The sequence below is a fragment of the Zosterops lateralis genome (genome assembly GCF_965231275.1).
Source record: "Zosterops lateralis genome assembly, chromosome: 29".
In the NCBI taxonomy this organism is placed as follows: domain Eukaryota; kingdom Metazoa; phylum Chordata; class Aves; order Passeriformes; family Zosteropidae; genus Zosterops; species Zosterops lateralis.
Window position 1 is genome coordinate 5,528,218 of NC_139789.1, and position 19,308 is coordinate 5,547,525.

The 19,308-nt window shown below is 39.4% G+C and overlaps 1 protein-coding gene across 4 annotated transcripts in view; it reads left to right on the top strand.

The window, feature by feature from the left end:
* Positions 1–549: 549 nt before the first annotated feature.
* EPS15L1 (epidermal growth factor receptor pathway substrate 15 like 1) overlaps positions 550–19,308 on the top strand; it is a 42,832-nt gene continuing 24,073 nt past the window's right edge. For 3 of the 4 annotated variants that reach the window (XM_083880166.1, XM_083880169.1, XM_083880168.1), the window contains exons 1-20: positions 550–597; positions 5,509–5,553; positions 5,745–5,834; positions 6,078–6,125; positions 6,880–6,975; positions 7,518–7,580; positions 8,146–8,271; positions 9,730–9,789; positions 10,131–10,367; positions 10,922–11,079; positions 11,537–11,693; positions 12,250–12,312; positions 13,811–13,896; positions 14,258–14,330; positions 14,849–15,010; positions 15,768–15,965; positions 16,240–16,404; positions 18,062–18,188; positions 18,318–18,368; positions 18,753–18,889. In XM_083880166.1, coding sequence (XP_083736292.1) covers positions 568–597; positions 5,509–5,553; positions 5,745–5,834; positions 6,078–6,125; positions 6,880–6,975; positions 7,518–7,580; positions 8,146–8,271; positions 9,730–9,789; positions 10,131–10,367; positions 10,922–11,079; positions 11,537–11,693; positions 12,250–12,312; positions 13,811–13,896; positions 14,258–14,330; positions 14,849–15,010; positions 15,768–15,965; positions 16,240–16,404; positions 18,062–18,188; positions 18,318–18,368; positions 18,753–18,889 — 2,172 coding nt within the window. In that variant the 5' untranslated portion in view covers positions 550–567. The remainder of the gene's footprint in view (positions 598–5,508; positions 5,554–5,744; positions 5,835–6,077; positions 6,126–6,879; positions 6,976–7,517; positions 7,581–8,145; positions 8,272–9,729; positions 9,790–10,130; positions 10,368–10,921; positions 11,080–11,536; positions 11,694–12,249; positions 12,313–13,810; positions 13,897–14,257; positions 14,331–14,848; positions 15,011–15,767; positions 15,966–16,239; positions 16,405–18,061; positions 18,189–18,317; positions 18,369–18,752; positions 18,890–19,308) is intronic. The other variant, XM_083880167.1, reaches the window with a different exon arrangement.

Below are 19,308 nucleotides of genomic sequence, written 5' to 3' on the forward strand. Positions count from 1 at the left end.
ACGTGGGAGTGGACCTTGACAGAGGACAGCAGGCAGCAGCTTGGTGAATTATGGAAAGCTTTTTTATTATTTGACTCTAATAGGCTTATATACATTTTGTACAGAGGGCCCAGATTGGCCCAAAGAGGTCACAACCTCCTGACCCCATTGGTCACTGTGACCATCAGTCAAGTTCTCTCTCAGAGAACAAGAATGCAAAACACACAGATAAATTTTAAGAATACAATATTGTTTACATGAAGCAGCGTGAGAAAGCTGCTGCAAAGACTCAAAGGCAAGAAATTCAGGGACGACATGACACAACCATCTAGAAGGTCTTTTCCGTTTCTAAATGATTCAATGACTCTGCAGAGCGCTGCGGGCAGCGGGAACTGCCGTCGTGGAGCGCTGATAAAGCCGCGGACACCCCGATAAAGCCGGGGAACCCCGATAAAGCCGCGGAACCTCGATAAAGCACCTCCTCAGGCTCCTCTGTCCCCTCAGGCCCGCCCGGCCCGGCCCGGCCGCGCCGCCTCCCGCCCCTCGCTCCGCCCCGCCCCGGCCGCGGCCCGACCCAGCGGGAGCAAGATGGCGGCGCTCATCCCCCTCGGCCAGCAGGTACCGCGCTGTGTGCGGAGCGCGGCCTCCGCCCCAACGGGCCGAGCGGAGAGACAGCGGGGCCGCACCGCACCGCAGGCGGGTGTAGCCGGGGCTGGAGCGGCGCTGAGGACAGGCCCTGTGCCCGGGAGGGGCTGGGCCCGCGGGGAATGAGGGTCGGGGAGCGGGACACGGGCAGGGCAAGGGCGAGAGGAGCCCGTTGTGTGTCCCAGGGCCGGGCCGGGCGCTGCTGGAGGGACACAAGCTGCACCGGCGCCATGGAGGCCTCGGAGCCGCGAACCCGGGGTGGGGCTGAGGGTCTCCTGCCGCTTCCCCACCCTGGATTACCGCGGGCCGGGGGTTTGAAGGCAAAGCGCTGGTGCTCTGCACGTCACTCGTGTTTTCCTGTTCGTACCGGGGGGGTTGGTGCCGCCTGGAGCCGCTGAGCTGTTGTTGTGACGGGATGTCGTGGCTGTGTGCGGTGTTCAGGAGGGCTGTGGGGTGTTCAGGAGGGCTGTGGGGTGTTCAGGAGGGGTTTGGGGTGTTCAGGAGGGTCTGGGGTGTTCAGGAGGGGTCTGGGGTGTTCAGGAGGGGCGTGGGGTGTTCAGGAGGGCTGTGGGGTGTTCAGGAGGGGTCTGGGGTGTTCAGGAGGGTCTGGGGTGTTCAGGAGGGGTCTGGGGTGTTCAGGAGGGGTCTGGGGTGTTCAGGAGGGTCTGGGGTGTTCAGGAGGGTCTGGGGTGTTCACGAGGGGTTTGGGGTGTTCAGGAGGGTTTGGGGTGTTCAGGAGGGTCTGGGGTGTTCAGGAGGGTCTGGAGTGTTCAGGAGGGGTTTGGGGTGTTCAGGAGGGTCTGGGGTGTTCAGGAGGGGTGTGGGGTGTTCAGGAGCGGTGTGGGGTGTTCAGGAGGGGTTTGGGGTGTTCAGGAGGGCTGTGGGGTGTTCAGGAGGGTCTGGGGTGTTCAGGAGGGGTCTGGGGTGTTCAGGAGGGCTGTGGGGTGTTCAGGAGGGGTCTGGGGTGTTCAGGAGGGGTTTGGGGTGTTCAGGAGGGGTCTGGGGTGTTCAGGAGGGTTTGGGGTGTTCAGGAGGGGTCTGGGGTGTTCAGGAGGGTTTGGGGTGTTCAGGAGGGGTCTGGGGTGTTCAGGAGGGCTGTGGGGTGTTCAGGAGGGGTGTGGGGTGTTCAGGAGGGGTCTGGGGTGTTCAGGAGGGTTTGGGGTGTTCAGGAGGGGTCTGGGGTGTTCAGGAGGGTCTGGGGACTCCGGGAAGGGCTGAGGGATGAGCAGGAGGGCTTCGCCTGTCAGGAGGAGGAGGAGGATGAGCTTCTGCAGGGCCGGGGACAGGGCCCACATCCCTGACCCTTGGGAGAGTCTGTTCCAGCTCTGCTTGAGGGCTTGGGATCCCCGCCTTGATTTCTGTTATTACAAGGTTTTTTTTTTCCTTTTTTTTTTTTTAATTGATTTCTTACCCAAATAATTCAAGCCTAAGCGAAGTGATGATCGCTGTTTATTATTTCCCATAACCCTGCAAAGAGAGTCACTTTACTTATTTGCTTTAAAGCAGCAGCACCACCCCAACTCCCTTCAATGTCTTGAAATTAAAAGTGTTTTCTACACTGTGCCAAGGCCAGTCAGGCATTCGGAATGACTGAATTAGTAGTTCAGATTATTTAAATATCTCGATTTTCTTTTAATGATGATCTTTGAGTTGCAGTACTCTAAAAATTTCTCTCTCAACGGAGTTACGTGGTGCCTGGATGACATAACTTGCTACGTGTCTTACTAAGAACAATTAATTAACATTGGTTTAATTAATTGAACATATTCAGAAACATCTGAAAAAAAAATCCACGTGCACACAAACTGTTATCAGAACCTTTCAAGTGATTAACGTGGTGCAACAGATGTAAGTCAAAAACTCTGGATATGAAAGGATTTGTAGTTGTGAGACTTCTGTAGTACGTTGGTAAAAAAATCAAATAATTATCAAATATTTACTCTAGAACTCCAGTTTCTCTGTTTAAATTCTTGTTGATCTTTGAGATACTGGCATCAATGGTATTCCTTTTGATAGAAAATGTTGCATTTACGGGGATAAAGGACCACATTCTGTAGACTTATCAGTTATTTTTGCAGTATTTTCCAACTAATTCAGTGGAAGCATTGTAGTTCTAAAACTTGTTTTCCTTATATTGAACTGTCAAGAGTAATCTCGCTGTAATTGGGGCAGTGAACAGAATTTCCTTTAAAGTAATAAACTTCCCCTTTTAATAGCCTCAGTTTTGGGATTACTAAGGAGATGTGTGTTAATAAAGGCAAATGGAAATTCCAGAAATTGAATTAGGTGGAATAGGAGGGGGTACATGTGTTATAATGTTGAGGCTTGTCCACTCAGAAAATACAAAATACAGCTATTGATACCAGCGTATTAAGAGCTGCAAACAGCATGGGTAATTCAAGCAGCATGAGAGGCTCCAAGTCAGAGATATAAATAAGAAGAAAGGTAAAAAGGTAAAAATAAAATAAAATCAATGCAATAACACAAAGGAGCAGTGACAGAGTCAGAACACAGCCTGAGCAGGGTGGTGGGAGCAGTCCAGGTGAGGGGCTCTTCCTGAAGCAGTGATCCCACAGAAAGGTCTGGGAGCTCTGCTCCTCTGGGAATCCAGTGGCTCAGGGCTGCTTGTCCTGTCCCAAATCCCAGATTCTCTCCAGGTGGGAATGCTTGGCTCCTCCCCCTGGGCATTGGGAGCATCTCCCAATGGGATGAGGAGTCGTGCAGTGGCTCCTTGATGGCCCATTAAACAGAGAGAGCTCCTGGAGGGAGTTCCCTGTGAGTCCTGGGCAAGGCATTGATGGGCCATGAGCAGAAGAGCCCAAAGGAGGGGCCTGGGAAAACACTGCCCCACCTGGTTCCAACAGCTCATGGGGATGGGGATGGAATAAATACTTTGTGCACATCCTACACCACAACCCGGGACAATGGTCTTTAGTTGGGATGTTTTGGGGAATACAGAACAGGCACAGGAACCATGGGATGGATAAACTGTTAGTCAAACTGAACCTCTCTGACAGGTTATGCTTTGACATCTGAGCGCTCTTCAAAATTTTTGTCTCTGCTGGCATTGACAGGCTTGGGTTGGTCTTTGATGAGCAGATGTCACCGAATTACAGAATCCTCTTGAAGGATGGCGATGCCATCACATGCCATGATGGGTAGATAGAGAGCTGTGCTATTTTTATCACTTGAACCCATTTTGTCTGGGCTGCTTCATCACAGAGGTGCAGTCATTTAGGTTAAATCGGTCAGAGAATCTTTGTAAAATTCTGGAAGTAGAGAATCGATCCTGAAGTGCTTTCCCAGCAGTGTTTGGGTGAGTAATTTTGCTGTAGAAGAAGCAACATCACCCTGGCTTCGTGCCGCCTCTGCCAGGTAAGTCAGCTCCACGTCGTGGCTGCCAATATCAAACCAGGGTGACAGGGATGTCTGGTGATGGGATGAGATCATTCAGTCCTGCTGCTGGAGCAATTTGCTCTGTATCTTGGTACAAATCCAGTCTCTGCGTTCTCTAAGTCACTCACTGCATCGGTTAGAGGAGCTTGCAGTTGGTGGTTGAGTCTCTGATAAACAAGAGGTGCAGAGTTTGGTGATAGTTGGCTGAAAACATGCGAGGTTTTATTCAGAGTGGAACAGGCTATTTCCTACTTCCACCTTTTCTCTGAATCATGTGTTTCCTGCACACAATGCTTGTCTGTGCCTATCGTTTACATGCCAGCACAAAGAATAGTCAGATTTATGAATTATGTTTGCAGCATCCTTCTGCTATCCTGTCTTCCATCAGGAAGAACAAGAGTTTCCGGAGCATGCTGATGTTGGAAAATGTGGCAGCTTATTTTGTTGATGGATATAAGTGAAGTACATTTAAGATGTTTAGGAAACTGTTCTGAAAAATCAGGATTTTTCTATTCAAATAGAACTGTAATCTTCAGAGAGTCAGTGTTTGCTTGCGCTCGATTCAGAAAATTTAGTTATTATGGATAGCTCCTTAAATGAAAATTTATTGTAAACTCACAAGAAGGTTCTCTCGGCGTAAAATCAGATTTTTGTGTTTTGTGTGGAGGGATAACCTGCACAGGGCTAGCCTGTGGCAACTGTAGGAGGCGAGTGAGAAAATAGATTTTAGGGGTTTCTGCATCTTTTGGCATTCCTGTTCCCATCTGCTTGGAATGTCAGCAAGAGGGGCCGGGATCTGCTGGTTTAGTGCAGTGAAAAGGCAGGGCTTTCCTTGGCTGTGCAGCTTTAGTGTACTGCAGCAAAATAAAATCCTCCAAAAGTCTTGTCTGGGAGTTGCAAGAGTTGTTAATTTGCCATTCCTGCTATGTTTTGTTTGTTTGGTTGGGTTGAGTTGGGTTTTTTTTAGTGGTTGTTTTTGGGGTTGTTTGTTTGGTTTTTTTTAAATTTTATTTTATTTTGCTCTGTTTCAGTTTAAGATCCTAGTCCTGAAAATGTGTTAACACAGGCACAGGGCTCTGTGTGTGTTTATGTGTGTGTATAATTGCTGAAAATATTCTGTAAGGATGGATAAGGTGCAGGAGGTATCAGGTCAGCATTGTGTTGAAAGCTGGGCCTTTGTTATCGGTACTTCTCATCCTGAGATCTGAAATACTTCAGCAAATAATTAAAATCTGTTCTTCAAAACCTTATGTAGTGTCATTAAATAAAAATGTGAGGAGAGGTAGGAATCCTGATTAATGAGAAATTTGAAGAGGTGACAATAGCCTGTGGTCTTGGTGGATCACTGTTATCCACACTGAAATTTCATGTGTCCAGTTTGTAACACATCAAATTAACACACTATTTTATTTTTCAATAGAAGTAATCTATAGGTTTCTTTTCCTGTCAATTCTGATCATTGTTTATTCTGTTTTCTTACTTGTGTTCCAGTTTTCTACTGGGAATCCAATATATGAAACATATTATAAGCAGGTATGTTCTTTAAAAAAAAAAAAGTAAAAATAAAGTGCATTTTTTTTTATTCCCCAAGATTTCCTTCTCTTTCTTTTCCCCATTGCAGTTTGTGTAACTCCTTTTGACCTAGAGGCGAGAGACACATTGCATTTCTTTAATCTGCTTTCACAACGTCACGTTTCAATTAAATGTTAATTTTTCTTCTTCAGGTAGATCCAACATACACAGGAAGAGTTGGGGCAAGTGAAGCTGCTCTGTTTCTTAAAAAATCCGGTCTCTCTGATATCATCCTTGGAAAAGTAAGTTGAAGGAATTGGATAATGCAATAATTGTCTGTACACTTCTTTTAAGTGCAAGGAAAAAATTTAAAAAGAAAATTTGTCTTTTGTGTAACATTTTTATTGTTAACTGGACAATTCAGTAACATTGTATGTCATGACTTGAAAGCGGAATGAACATTTTAAGAAGATTTACAGTAGGAACTGTTGAGCTAAGTTTTCTTTGAAATTCACAGTGGCTTTTTTTTTTTTGTATCTCCACAGATATGGGATTTGGCTGACCCAGAGGGTAAAGGATATTTAGATAAACAGGTGAGTTAGATGTTCATGTAGACTTCCTATATTTTTCCTATATTTTATTTTTCCTATATTTTTCCTATATTTTTCCTATATTTTTCCTATATTTTTCCTATATTTTTCCTATATTTTTCCTATATTTTTCCTATATTTTTATTACATTTCCCAGATTAGCCTTGTTTCGATCAATCCCTGGTACCACTAGTGGTTATCTTTATCTTTTTCAGGATCGAATTTTTGTTTACAAGATGAATTTTTTCCCCCAGCACTGCTCATATCCAAGTGTATTACTCAGTGAGGCTGCAGAAGTTTGGTTTTAATTTTCTGTATCTCTTTTGTTTTTTTAAATAATCACTGTGTGTACTGTGTAGATGCAGAGTCACAAATGAAAAGTATGATTTGATTTTAGGAGAAGAAATCTTAACATTTTTATGAAAAACGGCTTGGAATATCAAATAGCAAGTTACTTATAGATACAAATAAACTTTTTCAAAACACTACTCATTTTTAAGAGAAATTGTTGAATTTTAATTAGGAGAGAGTTCTTCATAAAAAAACTAACTTCCAGTTTTCTTCTCTTTGTTTCCTGTTACTGTAAAATTTTTTCCTGACTCATCCTTAAAAGCAAAGGGATACATTGTCATTATGGGGCTGTACATCTGGGGTTTCTTTTTACGGAGTTGCACACGTACAGTGTTAGTAAAAATTGTAAGCGGGTTATTTTTTATGATATAAACTGGTTTTTAATAGACAACACAATTGTTTGTAGGGTTTCTATGTCGCCTTGCGCCTTGTGGCTTGTGCACAGAATGGCCACGACGTAAACCTGAGCAGTTTGAATTTGACTGTGCCGCCTCCTAAATTTGTAAGTAATATCCACTTAAATGCAGGTATGTGTTATGTGAGAATTAAGGCTTCAGCTGGAACAGTGGGATAATCTTCTGTTTCATAAATGTCGTGGTTCTGGGGCTTCAGGCTGCTGTCAGACAGTTCCTTGGGTTCCTTGGTTCCACGCTGGGTGACAAGAAACTGGCCGCTTCTGGGATGCAAAACCAATGTGTGTTTAACTCTGGGCAGCTTGGTCAGGAAGCTGATATAGCTAAACTCTGAATTCATGAGAAAAAAAAGGAAAGAAAAAAGATTATTTTAGGGCTGGGTCAACAGGAATGAGTGGTCAAAGGCACAGCTGCAGCTTTGCTCTCCACCCGGCTACTGCAGAACCTCTTTGGCTTGTGTTGGTTCTGTGTTGGGATACCAAATGAATGTCCTTACCCAAGTAAGCTTCATGCCTATGACTATCTTGAACTTAATGCAAGTAGTAAGTATTAGAGCCAGAAATATGCATATTTTATCTATTTATATTTATATATATATATATATATAAAAAAAAAATTTTCTACTTTTTAGCGTGACACTAGCAGTCCTTTGCTGATCACACCACCCTCGACAGAGACTCACTGGGCTGTTAGGGTAAGTGTAAAAGAACACATTCCATCCATTTTTTTTTTTAGAAGTAAATATTTTTCTTGTGTGTAAGTTTCCCAGTGAGAGAATTTTGTATCAAACGAATTTCCCCGTTTCAGAAGTCCCCCCCTTTCTCTGCAAACAATATAGATAATTTGGAAAAAATAGCTTTTGATGCATATGTGGGGATATTTATGCATAGGTAATTTTCAACCGCAAGCATCTCCAAAAAGTAGAAATTTAATTAAAAAAAACTTGTAGTTACATGTACTCCAAAGTGGAAGAATAAATTTTAGTTCTACAGAGTTTATCAAACTTAGTTTAAAACAGAAGCGCACTTTGTCTGCTGCATGGTAAAATCTCATTTATCGTAACCTCAGATTTAGGAGTTTAATTTCAAAGTTTTCTCTGTGGGTTTACATTTAAATACAGTACAGTGGCACTTGCAAGAAAGCTTCGAAATTTCAGATGAATTACATTACTGACCAGTCTTAATTTCTTGCAAGATCTCATTTTCATTATTCACACCAACACACTTTTTTACTTATTCAGACTATTTCTTACCAACTAGGTGGAAGAAAAAGCAAAGTTTGATGGTATTTTTGAAAGCCTTTTGCCAGTAAATGGTTTACTTTCAGGAGACAAAGTAAAACCAGTACTGATGAATTCAAAGCTACCTCTTGATATCCTCGGAAGGGTAAGTTAGTTGGTTTAGATTTAGCTTGTCTCTATTTAGCTTCTTGTAGTTGCAATGTTAAAAATGTAATTTATTATCAGAGATCAGGTTTTGGCTGAGATTTTGCATCGTGTGCATGGAAAAAGGAAAAAAAAAAAGCAGGAACATTAAGACTCTGAAGTCTTCCACTCAGAAATAAGAATAGTAATTTCCACCCTAGAGTAGATTGGCTTCATTATCTTTCTGTTCATTTAAGAGCTGGAAATTTTGGTTTTGGTTGTTTGAAAACAAGAAAAAGCTTTCCTGAAGCATAATAGTTGTTATAACATTAGATTCTGCTGTTTTGTCATTTTTACAAATATGAGTTATTGGACGTACCATTAAATCCATCCCCTGTTTGTACAGGAGAATACCTTAAAATACCCTTTTTTATTTGTAGTACAAACTGTCAAGTTGTTTTTTTCTTTCATGTGTATTTATAAATACTTCTGAGGTCTGAGTTTAGGTTCAGACCTTAAAGTATTTTTCTGCCTTCAGTAAAAACATGTCCTTTAATGCTTTGCATATTTATATTTCTGAGAATTCTGTGTAAGAGCTCTGAGTTACACACTTTTCAAGAAGATGTGCCTCTTGCTCTGTATTATCTACAAAATCTAAGTAGGATTTGTTTTAATTCTGTACTTGAGTATTGTGAAGTCTTGAAAGGCTTTGAGCTTTATCTTGTTATTGTCACAATAGAAATTCAGGAAGCTTTTTGCCTCTTCCAGAAGAGTTTGTGGACAAGGTAAGGCACTGAGAAAATGGGCAAAAGACTCATCAAGGAGCTTAAATTTGTCAAGGGTCCAGTGATAAAGCAGAATTCTCACAACTGAGCCTCAAGTCTTGACTCTTTGTGCACTCTGCTGTCTCCAGGTCATATTGATGTTAAAACAGCGCTGTGCTGGAGTTCACAAAGTTTTATATCTCTCTAAATCTTCTGCAAGTTTCATTTTGACTGTGCCTGACGTAATAACGAACTAAAGCCAATAAATGCTTAAATTCTCTCCAAGAGGAAGTTCAGTGGGGCCAGAGGGAGCTGCATGTAGTTTTTAGTAGAAAACCCTGATCATCTAGGAATGGAATAGGATTTAGAGATGTGTTGACCTTTTTATTGAACTTCTGTATGAGGAATTTGAATGGTCTGCCACCCCATACCCTCTGGGCAGTTCAGAAATCCACCACTGAATGATTTTACTGAGCTTGTTGACTCTAATTGCATCATAGAAAGATGAAAAACCTGCCTGTGTTGTAGCCAGAATTTGTTAGAGCTGGCGTTAATTCATGTGGCCAGAAAACTCTAATCCAGTCTGTTTAGGTAGGTAATAAAACTAATATGGTCTTCACCAAATCTATGAGGAGTCTTTAGAGGGCACGTTAATACGATCAACGCATAAAATGTAATTTGGTCTGCGAATAATTTTTTAATCTTAATTGCTGTAGGTCTGGGATCTCAGTGATATTGATAAAGACGGTCACCTGGACAAGGATGAATTTGCTGTGGTAGGTTGCTTTAAATTCTCAATTCACTGTCTAGTCAGTCTGTCAAAGTGAATAACCCATTTCTTTCTCAAGAGCTTTGCAGCTTTCTGTGCTACAGTTGACTATGCTAATCTAAATTGTTCATATGGAGCTCTTAAATGACCTTCCTCAAATCCATCAACTGACTCTTACCTGTGTCAAGATTAAACTTGTTGGAATTTCATTCAAAATTAATTGCTCTTGTTTACATCTCTAGTCTTACTATCTTTGTTTTACTAACATGTAAATGACTGACACAGGAAAACCTTGTTGGTTTTTTTCTAATAATTACGAATGTTATCTGACTTTTTTTGCCTTTGCAGGCAATGCATTTGGTTTATAGAGCTCTTGAGAAAGAGTCAGTTCCTTCACAATTGCCCCCTTCTCTCATACCACCTTCTAAAAGAAAGAAGACATCGGTCTTTCCTGGTGCAGTTCCTGTTCTCCCTGCAAGTCCTCCACCAAAGGACAGCCTCCGTTCCACCCCATCCCATGGCAGTGTCAATAGTCTGAACAGCACAGGGAGCTTGTCTCCCAAGCACAGCATCAAACAAGCACAGGTACACGTCTTTTTTTTTCTTATTTTTGGAGTTTTGTAGATTTGTAAGCTGTAAAGGTAAGCTGTGAGGTGACTGTTTGATTTCTGCCTCATGTGAGCACTTGTGTTTGGGCGATTTGGGTGAAGAGGGTGAAATGAGAATGGTAAGACTTGGAAGATCATCAGGTGAGTTTTAATCAGTGCCCACGAGGTAGCAAATCTTAGGGGGAATTTTCACTTTATGTAGAAAATGAAACCATAGAAAGGTTTTGTTTGTGTATCTGCTTTAATACCAAAGAAATCATTAATCTACTTCTAAATCTCCTTGCTATTAGCACGAGGACTTTATATGCCTAGTTGGGTCTGTATTGCCAAAGAATTAATGCTTTTCAACTGATTAATAAACTATTTCTGGGTGTTTTTATTCAGATAAAAAGTGTGAAGTTAAAACATGCAGTGAATACATTTACTTACCAGGCAGCCTGGATGTTCAGCACTCTGGATAATGACATATATACTCAGTGTGTTTTTAAAGACAGTTTCTTTTTTTTTGAAATACCGAATTTTGTTTTGCAGCCAGCTGTGAATTGGGTGGTACCAGTGTCTGAAAAAGTGAGATACGATGAAATTTTCTTAAAAACCGACACAGACATGGATGGGTTTGTGAGTGGCCAAGAAGTAAAGGACATTTTTATGCATTCAGGTCTGTCTCAGAATCTCCTAGCACATATATGGTAAGAATTCCATACTAGCTGGGTTTTTGTAACTTGCTGATCTGGGAACTCGGATTCAGAGTGTGATCCTAACAATAAAAAAGGCCAGAAACAAACAAAAAACCCAATTTGTTTTACTTGTCCACATACTGCAATATGTGGGCTATGTGGAAAATAAAGGGAGAAATAAATACACCCTTTGCTTTTCTGGGAGTGGGGTCAGTCTGTGAATTGTGACTGTCTTTTGAAGTTCTAGTGCTTTAAATATTTTCTCAGATTAACACTATTCAGTTAAATATATGTAATAAAATACTGCACTTTTTATGGAAATCTAACTAGAATAAGTAAGCTGTGATGAGGATGAACCAAAAAGAAATTACATATATATATATGTGTGTGTGTGTGTGTGTATTTCAGGCTTTTTGGTAAAGCAGAAATAAGATTTTCTTGTTTGTTAGTATCATCTATTTTTTCTTAGGGCTTTGGCAGACACAAGGCAGATGGGAAAGCTCAGCAAAGAGCAGTTTGCACTTGCCATGTATCTCATTCAGCAGAAGGTCAGCAAAGGGATTGATCCTCCTCAAGTGTTACCTCCAGATATGATCCCTCCCACAGACAGGAACACACCCATCCAGGTAAGTCAGGGATTTGTTGTAGAAAATACTGAATTTATGTGTTTTAAAAATAATTAAATTTGAATATAAATTTTGTATAGGTTTTTTTTTAGTGTTACGATAAAGAATTGCCAATATTTTTTTTTTTATCTCCTCTTACAAAATTCTTTTAACATTTGAAAATATAACTGATTTTTTAACAACAAAGACAGTAAATAAAGAAAAAGACAGTAAAATATTCCATAAACCAAGGAGTAATAATGCTGGAAAGAATCTAGCATAAAAAAATAATCCTTTGTCATACAGAAGGTTGAGTCAGGGAACTTGTAACAGTAAATATTAAAAGCTGCTTGAGCAGCCTGTCCCTGGCTGGGATCAGCACTAAAATCCTCCCATGGAAACATAAATTTTTTTTTTGTCATGTCACTACATTCACCTTTTATATAAATCGTATTTGTGTTTTTCTTTACTTCTATTTGCTTTCTCCAACCAAAAGCTTTGCAACTCTAAATATATTTTAATTCTTGCTGTTGCTGTGATCCTCCTAAGGTTTTTTCCCTATATCCTTTTCCTATAGACTTTATCAGGTTACTTGACCCCTGTAGGAAGTGAGATCTCAGCACTAACAGAAATGCGGCGTGTGAGTAATTGCACTGTCCAAAGGAATGCACATTTCTAATGCATGCTTTTTGTAACTTCAAAAAAAAAATTATTTCTAATTTATTTCTACACCTTTGCCTGTCTCTGTGCTTGAGTTCTGTGCCACTTGCTCTTGGCACAGCAATGGGAAGTGCCCAGCACTGGCTGCTCACCTGGTGATGTTCCTTCCCTCCAACAACTGGAGATGTTTTGATCTGGCAGGAATTTCCTTGTTGAAATTATTCCTGGACTGGTTCTCTGCAGCTGTGAGCAGTAAATGTATCTTGGTGTGAGAGGTTTAAGTTTCCTGCTATTTTCAGGAATTAATTGCATTTTTTTTTCCATGTAGTCTGTGTGTAGCTGAGCATAAGATAAAATAAACTGTGTGCTGCTGTGAGTGTAGTTAAGTGACTCTTATCCTAACCAGTGCAGCAACTCATTTTAATGTATTTTATAGTCATGTTGGGGTTGTGATCCTGTCCAGCATTCAGTAGAGATCTCCCAGAAAATCTGTATCTGGTCTGTATAAAAGGGATTTTTGATCTGCTACCTCGAAGACTTAGTCTGTATTGTTGTTATTTGTGATTACTTAATGGCATATTACCAAAAAAAAAAAATGATCCCCCAAAAGTGAAGACTTAATTAAATTATTTAAACTGTATATTGACCATTGTTTCTACAAAAATGTCACATCTTACTGTACTGGTATTGGCTTGTTGGTTGGGCTCTTGTTTGTTTTTTAATATTTAATAAAGCGAAGCTTTCTGTGGTTACCACAGCAATCTCAAATTGAGGGAAGCAAGCAAACTCTGCATTCTTCTTTTTAAAATGTTATATAAAAACTGTAGGTTCTCCTGGTTTGTCATACTAGCAGTGAGTTCAGTGATACAGTTTTTACTCAGTTGCAGTGGGTTGTTGTTTTTTTTTCAAAGAGCAATTCTTTTTATTATAACAACCAGTTATAATGGTGCCATCCTTCCTTAACTTCTGACAGTGATTGTCTTATCTAGAACACAGGGGATGCCCTCTGTATCTTTCCTGATTTACACTTGAATAAATGTAGAAACAACCTCCAGGAAATGGGGTATAATTGCAGAAATTGCCATTAATTTGTGGCAAGGCTCTAGAAGACTGGAATTACAATCTGATTTCATTAAGTCCCCTGTAAACTTTGCTACTGACTAGAGCAGAACTGAGTTTTAGGTTTTGAATTTTAATTCTGCCATAGTCTGCAATTTCCTTGTTGGCATTTTTGTCCTTTCATTGCTGTGTGTTCAGCTGTCCTGTCTGTTAAACAGGCACGTTAAAAATTCTCCTGTCTCGGGGGTACAATTGTGTGGCATGTTCTTTGCTTGTTACAGAATAATTTGATGTCTCTCATAGAATTTTGCAAATGCAAATAATGAGGATTTTGTATCCCATCTCTGTCCTCAGCCTTTGTTAAAGGAAGACCTTCTGTTACGACGGGACATTTTAATAGATTGTTTCATTCTTAACAGGACAGTGCAAGTTCTGTTGGATCAGGAGAATTTACAGGAGTGAAGGAGCTGGATGATATTAGTCAAGAAATTGCACAGCTGCAGAGGTAAGAGTTGTGGACTGTTAACAAAATCTTGGTGTAGAATAACAAAATAAGTCTGTAGTACAGATGTGTCAGTTAATTTTATTTTCTTTTAATCATTTTTGTCGTTATTTGTTGCGGTAATTGATGATGAATTTCCTAGTGATACCCTACAGGTTTATCAGGTGATTTCAGAAGATTGATGATGGGATTAATTTTTCAAAGAATAATTAATACAAATGCACCTTTTCTCCTTTAAAGAATACATGGGAATATGGGCTGTCATTTTTGTCTGGTGTTTTCAGAATAATAATTAGTTGATTTTTTTGCCGGCGTGTTGTATTATTTAACTAATCACAAATACATGTTCTTGTTTGTCTGACAGAGAAAAATATTCTCTGGAGCAGGACATTAGGGAAAAGGAAGAATCAATCAGACAGAAAACCAATGAAGTTCAGGTAAAAACTCTGTTTATCATCAGTAGTTTTCGTGTTAATCTAAGTATTTTTTTTTATCATTCTATCATTATTTTTGGCATTCTTTCTTTTTTGGGATTTTCCTCTTAACTGGCAGAAACAAAAAATTATTTTACTGTTCTCCATCAGAAGTGTTTTCATCTGATGCTGGCTGATGTAAGCACAGTATATGTGAACAATTTGAAATGTCTTTTTCATTGGTGTTTAACTAACACTGTAATTTAGGAAATCATTGTTTGAAGAATATTGGCTTTAATAATTAGGATAACTCAATATTGTGTGCTCTGTGTCACAGTCCTGCTTCCTTCTCAGGAGCAGTGATTTGTTTCCTGATGTCTTACACAAGTCCCTGCAGAAACAAAACCAAAACCAGGCCAATGCAGAGTTTAGCCTGTATAATGTAGAAAACACTCTGAATTTTGTTAAATTCTTTGTCTGTGGCTGGTCTTTCCTTAAGCCAGCAGCTAAATGTGAATTACAAGTTGTGAAATTTTCTTCAGGAGCTGCAAAATGATTTAGATAGGGAAACAAGTAACTTGCAAGAGCTGGAGGCTCAAAAACAAGATGCCCAAGACCGCCTGGATGAGATGGACCAGCAGAAAGCCAAACTGAAGGATATGCTGAGTGATGTGAGGCAGAAATGCCAGGAAGAAACACAGGTGGTAAGTGTGTTAATTCTGGACCTGCTCAAGAGTAATGTATCTTCTGTTGAGGAAAATTCTATTTATTTAATGAATAAACTTTCTCTCACTTTCCCTCCCTCCTTTTCCCTCCCTCCTTTTCCCTCCCTCCTTTTCCCTCCCTCCTTTCCCCTCCCTCCTTTTTTCCCTCCCTCCTTTTTTCCCTCCCTCCTTTTTTCCCTCCCTCAACACCTTTCATAATGTTCATAAATGAAAGGTTGAACCCAATGATCTCCAGGGGTCCCTTTCTACAGGAATTGTTCATTTATTTATTTATTCAGGTTGATGCAATTGTTAGTGGAAATAGGATGTCACCTTAAGGTAGAAACTTTCTGTGTAAGGAAGTCACGTAAGAAAGTGTGTAAGGAAGTTTATACACAACTCTGTAAATTTAACTCTTAACAGAGTTAAAAATCAACCTTAAACTACCTGATAAATGTTTGAATGGAACCAAGTTCTGAAGGTGAACGTCTAGGAAACAGCTTTTGATTACCTTTATGAGTAGTGGGGTATTTCTCTGATTCATAATAGTATTTCTTGGTTTTATTGAATATGCTTTTATCAAGGATTTTGTGTAACAGCAGAAGCAGCATGCATTTCTGCATATTAAGTTCTAAATATTTTCCTTAGTAGTTGATAAGTTGCTTTACGATTTTCTATTACTTATCATATATTCACAGTTTATTAAGTCTCATTTATTACAAATTTCACTCTGATTTTTTCTACTGTATTGTTGCAGATTTCATCATTAAAAATGCAGATTCAGTCTCAGGAATCAGATTTAAAGTTACAGGAAGATGACCTGAATAGAGCAAAAGCAGAGCTGAATCGCCTCCAGCAAGAAGAGACTCAGCTAGAGCAGAGTATCCAGGCTGGAAAAGTGCAGCTTGAAACAATAATCAAATCTTTAAAGTCAACCCAGGAAGAAATAAACCAGGTACTCACTGTACTTTGTATGATTTTTTTTTTTTTTTTTGCTTCTTGAAATGCTGAGTAGAAAAAATTCTTTTTCAAAGGAGGAAAAAATTCCTGGTTCATGAAATAAGCTTTTTTTTGCTGGTGTTTAGTAGGTTAATTCCTGGTTTGAGTCAGGAAATATTCAATTATGGTGGGGATAAAATGCAACTGTCAGGCACCAGTGTTTAAGGAGACTGTAAGAATGACAGCGTTGTTGAATGTGTAACATGCTAAAGCATTTTTTTCCTTCTCAGGCAAGAAATAAACTCTCTCAGCTGCAAGAGAGCCATCAGGAGGTGAACAAGAGCATTGAGGAGTACAATGAAGCTCTCAATGGGATTCATGGTGGGAGTCTGACAAATTTAGCAGACATGAGTGAAGGCCTTGGGCAGACAGAAAGAAGTAATTATGGAGCTATGGTAAAAAAAAAATACAATTGTTTTGTATATTTTACATTAATTAAGCTTCTGATTTGCACCTAATTTGGAGTATTACTTAGTTGGTATTTGATGCATTGTGTTTTGTGACCTGTCCCAGGTTCAGTCTCAGGACAGAGGTGGAGCTTTATTTCCAGCTCAGGTGTTTGTTTTTCTTGCACCTTGTCCAGTTTACCAAGGTGGAATCTTCTCTTGCTGTAAATTTCCCTTTGTCACGGATTTCTTTCTTATTTCCAAAAAAAAGTTCTACAAATTTCTGCTTTACAGTGAGCTGTATTTATTACATATCTCACGTTCACTTTCCAAAAGGATCCTTCTCTTTTGCTTAAATAATTCCATCATCATCTTTCTCATTGATTATATTTTTATTTAATCAGCGTTTTTTTTTCCCCAAATTATAAAATCTTTCAAGTTCTTAAACATTTTTCATTAACGTTTGTTTAGGTATTAAATAATTTTCTAAATCACAAGAACTTCTTTTGTTTTTTAAGCCTCTTTCTTTTCTTAAATAAGACAAGATAAAAATTGCATTGCACATCTGCGTGGCCCTTCCTCATTATGGAAACATATTTACCCTTGTAAGTGCAGTATTTGCTATGGGTTTAGTTTGAATTAAATATATCATGTGTTAGTAAATATTTACTGGGCATTTCTGCCTTTATGCATTACTTTACACTTGCTTTGTAAAAACAAACTGCTCAAAAGAAGAGCAGTGTAGATAAAAAAAAGAACAGTGCATTGAGAAACAGGTACTTAAAGGTCTTAAAACAGTTCAGTGCTGAGTTCATGTGCTTGCATGGCTTGCATAAATATATTTAATTTCCAGTGAAAACTTACAGATGTTTCACTTACTTGCAAAACCTGGGAGCCACTTACTGGCAGAAAACACCAGTTTATGTTCATAGCAATTTTTTCAAACCATTGTGTCACTTTCCTGTTTCTCAATTCTTCTTTCCTCTTCCTTCTCTCCCCGCCTTCCTCCCCCTATTCTGAATTAGGATGTTTTCATTTGCATCTTGTAAAGGGATGAAAGAAATCCAGGCTCTCTCTGGTGTTGGGGACAGTGTCAGTGGGTAGTTGATTCTGGATATTCTTCCATTGGGTTGGAATGGCTCTCACTGTGCCTGGAATTCCCCAAGCCAGGGATATCATGCAAATGAATGTTATGAAGAGGTTTCATAACTTCAGTAGTAATTTGTTGTATTTGTAGTCCACAGATTATTTATGTATCCTTTCCTTTTACATAAGTGTCGTACCTGAAGCTGAGCTGTAATAGGGGAGAAGAATTTTTTTGATACTGTGATGTTTAGGGTTGGTTTGTTTTTGTTATTTAAGTGTTTGAGAGTTGAATATATTAATATGGGCAACAGTTTAACATTTAATTGCTGTATGTACTGTTATCTTCTGGTGCTCTGTGTAGCCTTGGGGTCCACATTTCCTTCTGCTGTGTAATGACTTCTACAGAGAAGTCACATATTCAGAAATTCTTACGGGAGTAATTTTAAAGGCTATTTAAACAAGAACCAAGGTAGCTGTTTAATTTTAATTAATTTTAATTTAACCAATTTCTGCTAAATGGGTAACTGGGCATTTTTTATCGTGACAAGCTGCTGTGATTGTTTCTCATCTTAATTTTTAGGATGATCCATTTAAGAATAAAGCCTTGATGTTTACCAATAATACGCAAGAATTGCATACAGACCCATTCCAGTCAGAAGATCCTTTCAAATCTGATCCATTTAAGGGAGCAGACCCCTTCAAAGGCAGTAAGTGGCAAGTGCTTATTATCTAAGACCTTGAGGACCAATTGTTGAATAAATCATATTTTAACCAACTTTTATCATCTTGTTAAACAGCAGATAAAAACAACAAATTGTTTTTTCTCTTCTGCGTAGGTGACCCGTTCCAGCATGATCCTTTTGCAGAGCAAGCACCTGCTTCAGCAGGTAATAATGACAGCACAGGTGTGGTATAAAAAATTTGTAGCCAAACACGAAGGAGGCATTAAGGTTTCCCTGCCTTCAAGTTTTTGGTTTGCATGTGGGAACATAGAAACCCATGAATGCACAGGGTGTGCATTCAGAATCAATATGTTGAATGAGAAGTGTGTAACTCTTCAATAAATCTGAAAGCTTCATATAAACATGTACTTGTTCAAACTTAGTAAATACCCTCTGTAGAAAGGTCTCTAGAGGTCTGTCAGATTTACCAAAACACTTTTGTGTGTTTGTGTAAGAAAAATTTTATCAGTGAGTGCGAGGTGAAATATAGAATGTTCTTTATAGACTCACTAGTGCTACATTCTGTTTACCTTTTCATGCTCCTTGTAGATCCCTTTGGAGGAGATCCATTTAAGGAAAGTGACCCATTTCGTAGTTCTGCCCCTGAGGATTTCTTCAAGAAACAGGTGAAGAGTGACCCATTTACCTCAGATCCATTCACAAAAACCTCCACTTTACCCTCAAAGGTCAGTCATTCTTTAATCTACACTTAATAGATTTCTTTACTATTGATAGTCTCATTGTCTGAAAGCTAAAAAAGAGTGAAATAATACAAGATACTTTTTCCTAACTGATGAAATATTATTGATTGTATTCTTAAAAGATAAGTATGGATTGTTAAGGCAATCATTCACCATGAAGGTACTGTTAGCTGGATATTTTTTCTTTGTTGGAAAGAGGGAGACTGACTTAACCGATGTTGATCAATCAGGCTTATAATTATAAATGAATTAATTTATAATTAATAATAATATAAATGCATGACCCAAATATTCTGTCTCTGTTGGTTAAAGGTTAAAGACTGAACACATCTGGGTGTATTTTCATTTTTTGCCCTGGTAACTAATGTTGCATGTATTTCAGTGGGATGCTCTTCTCACTTGTA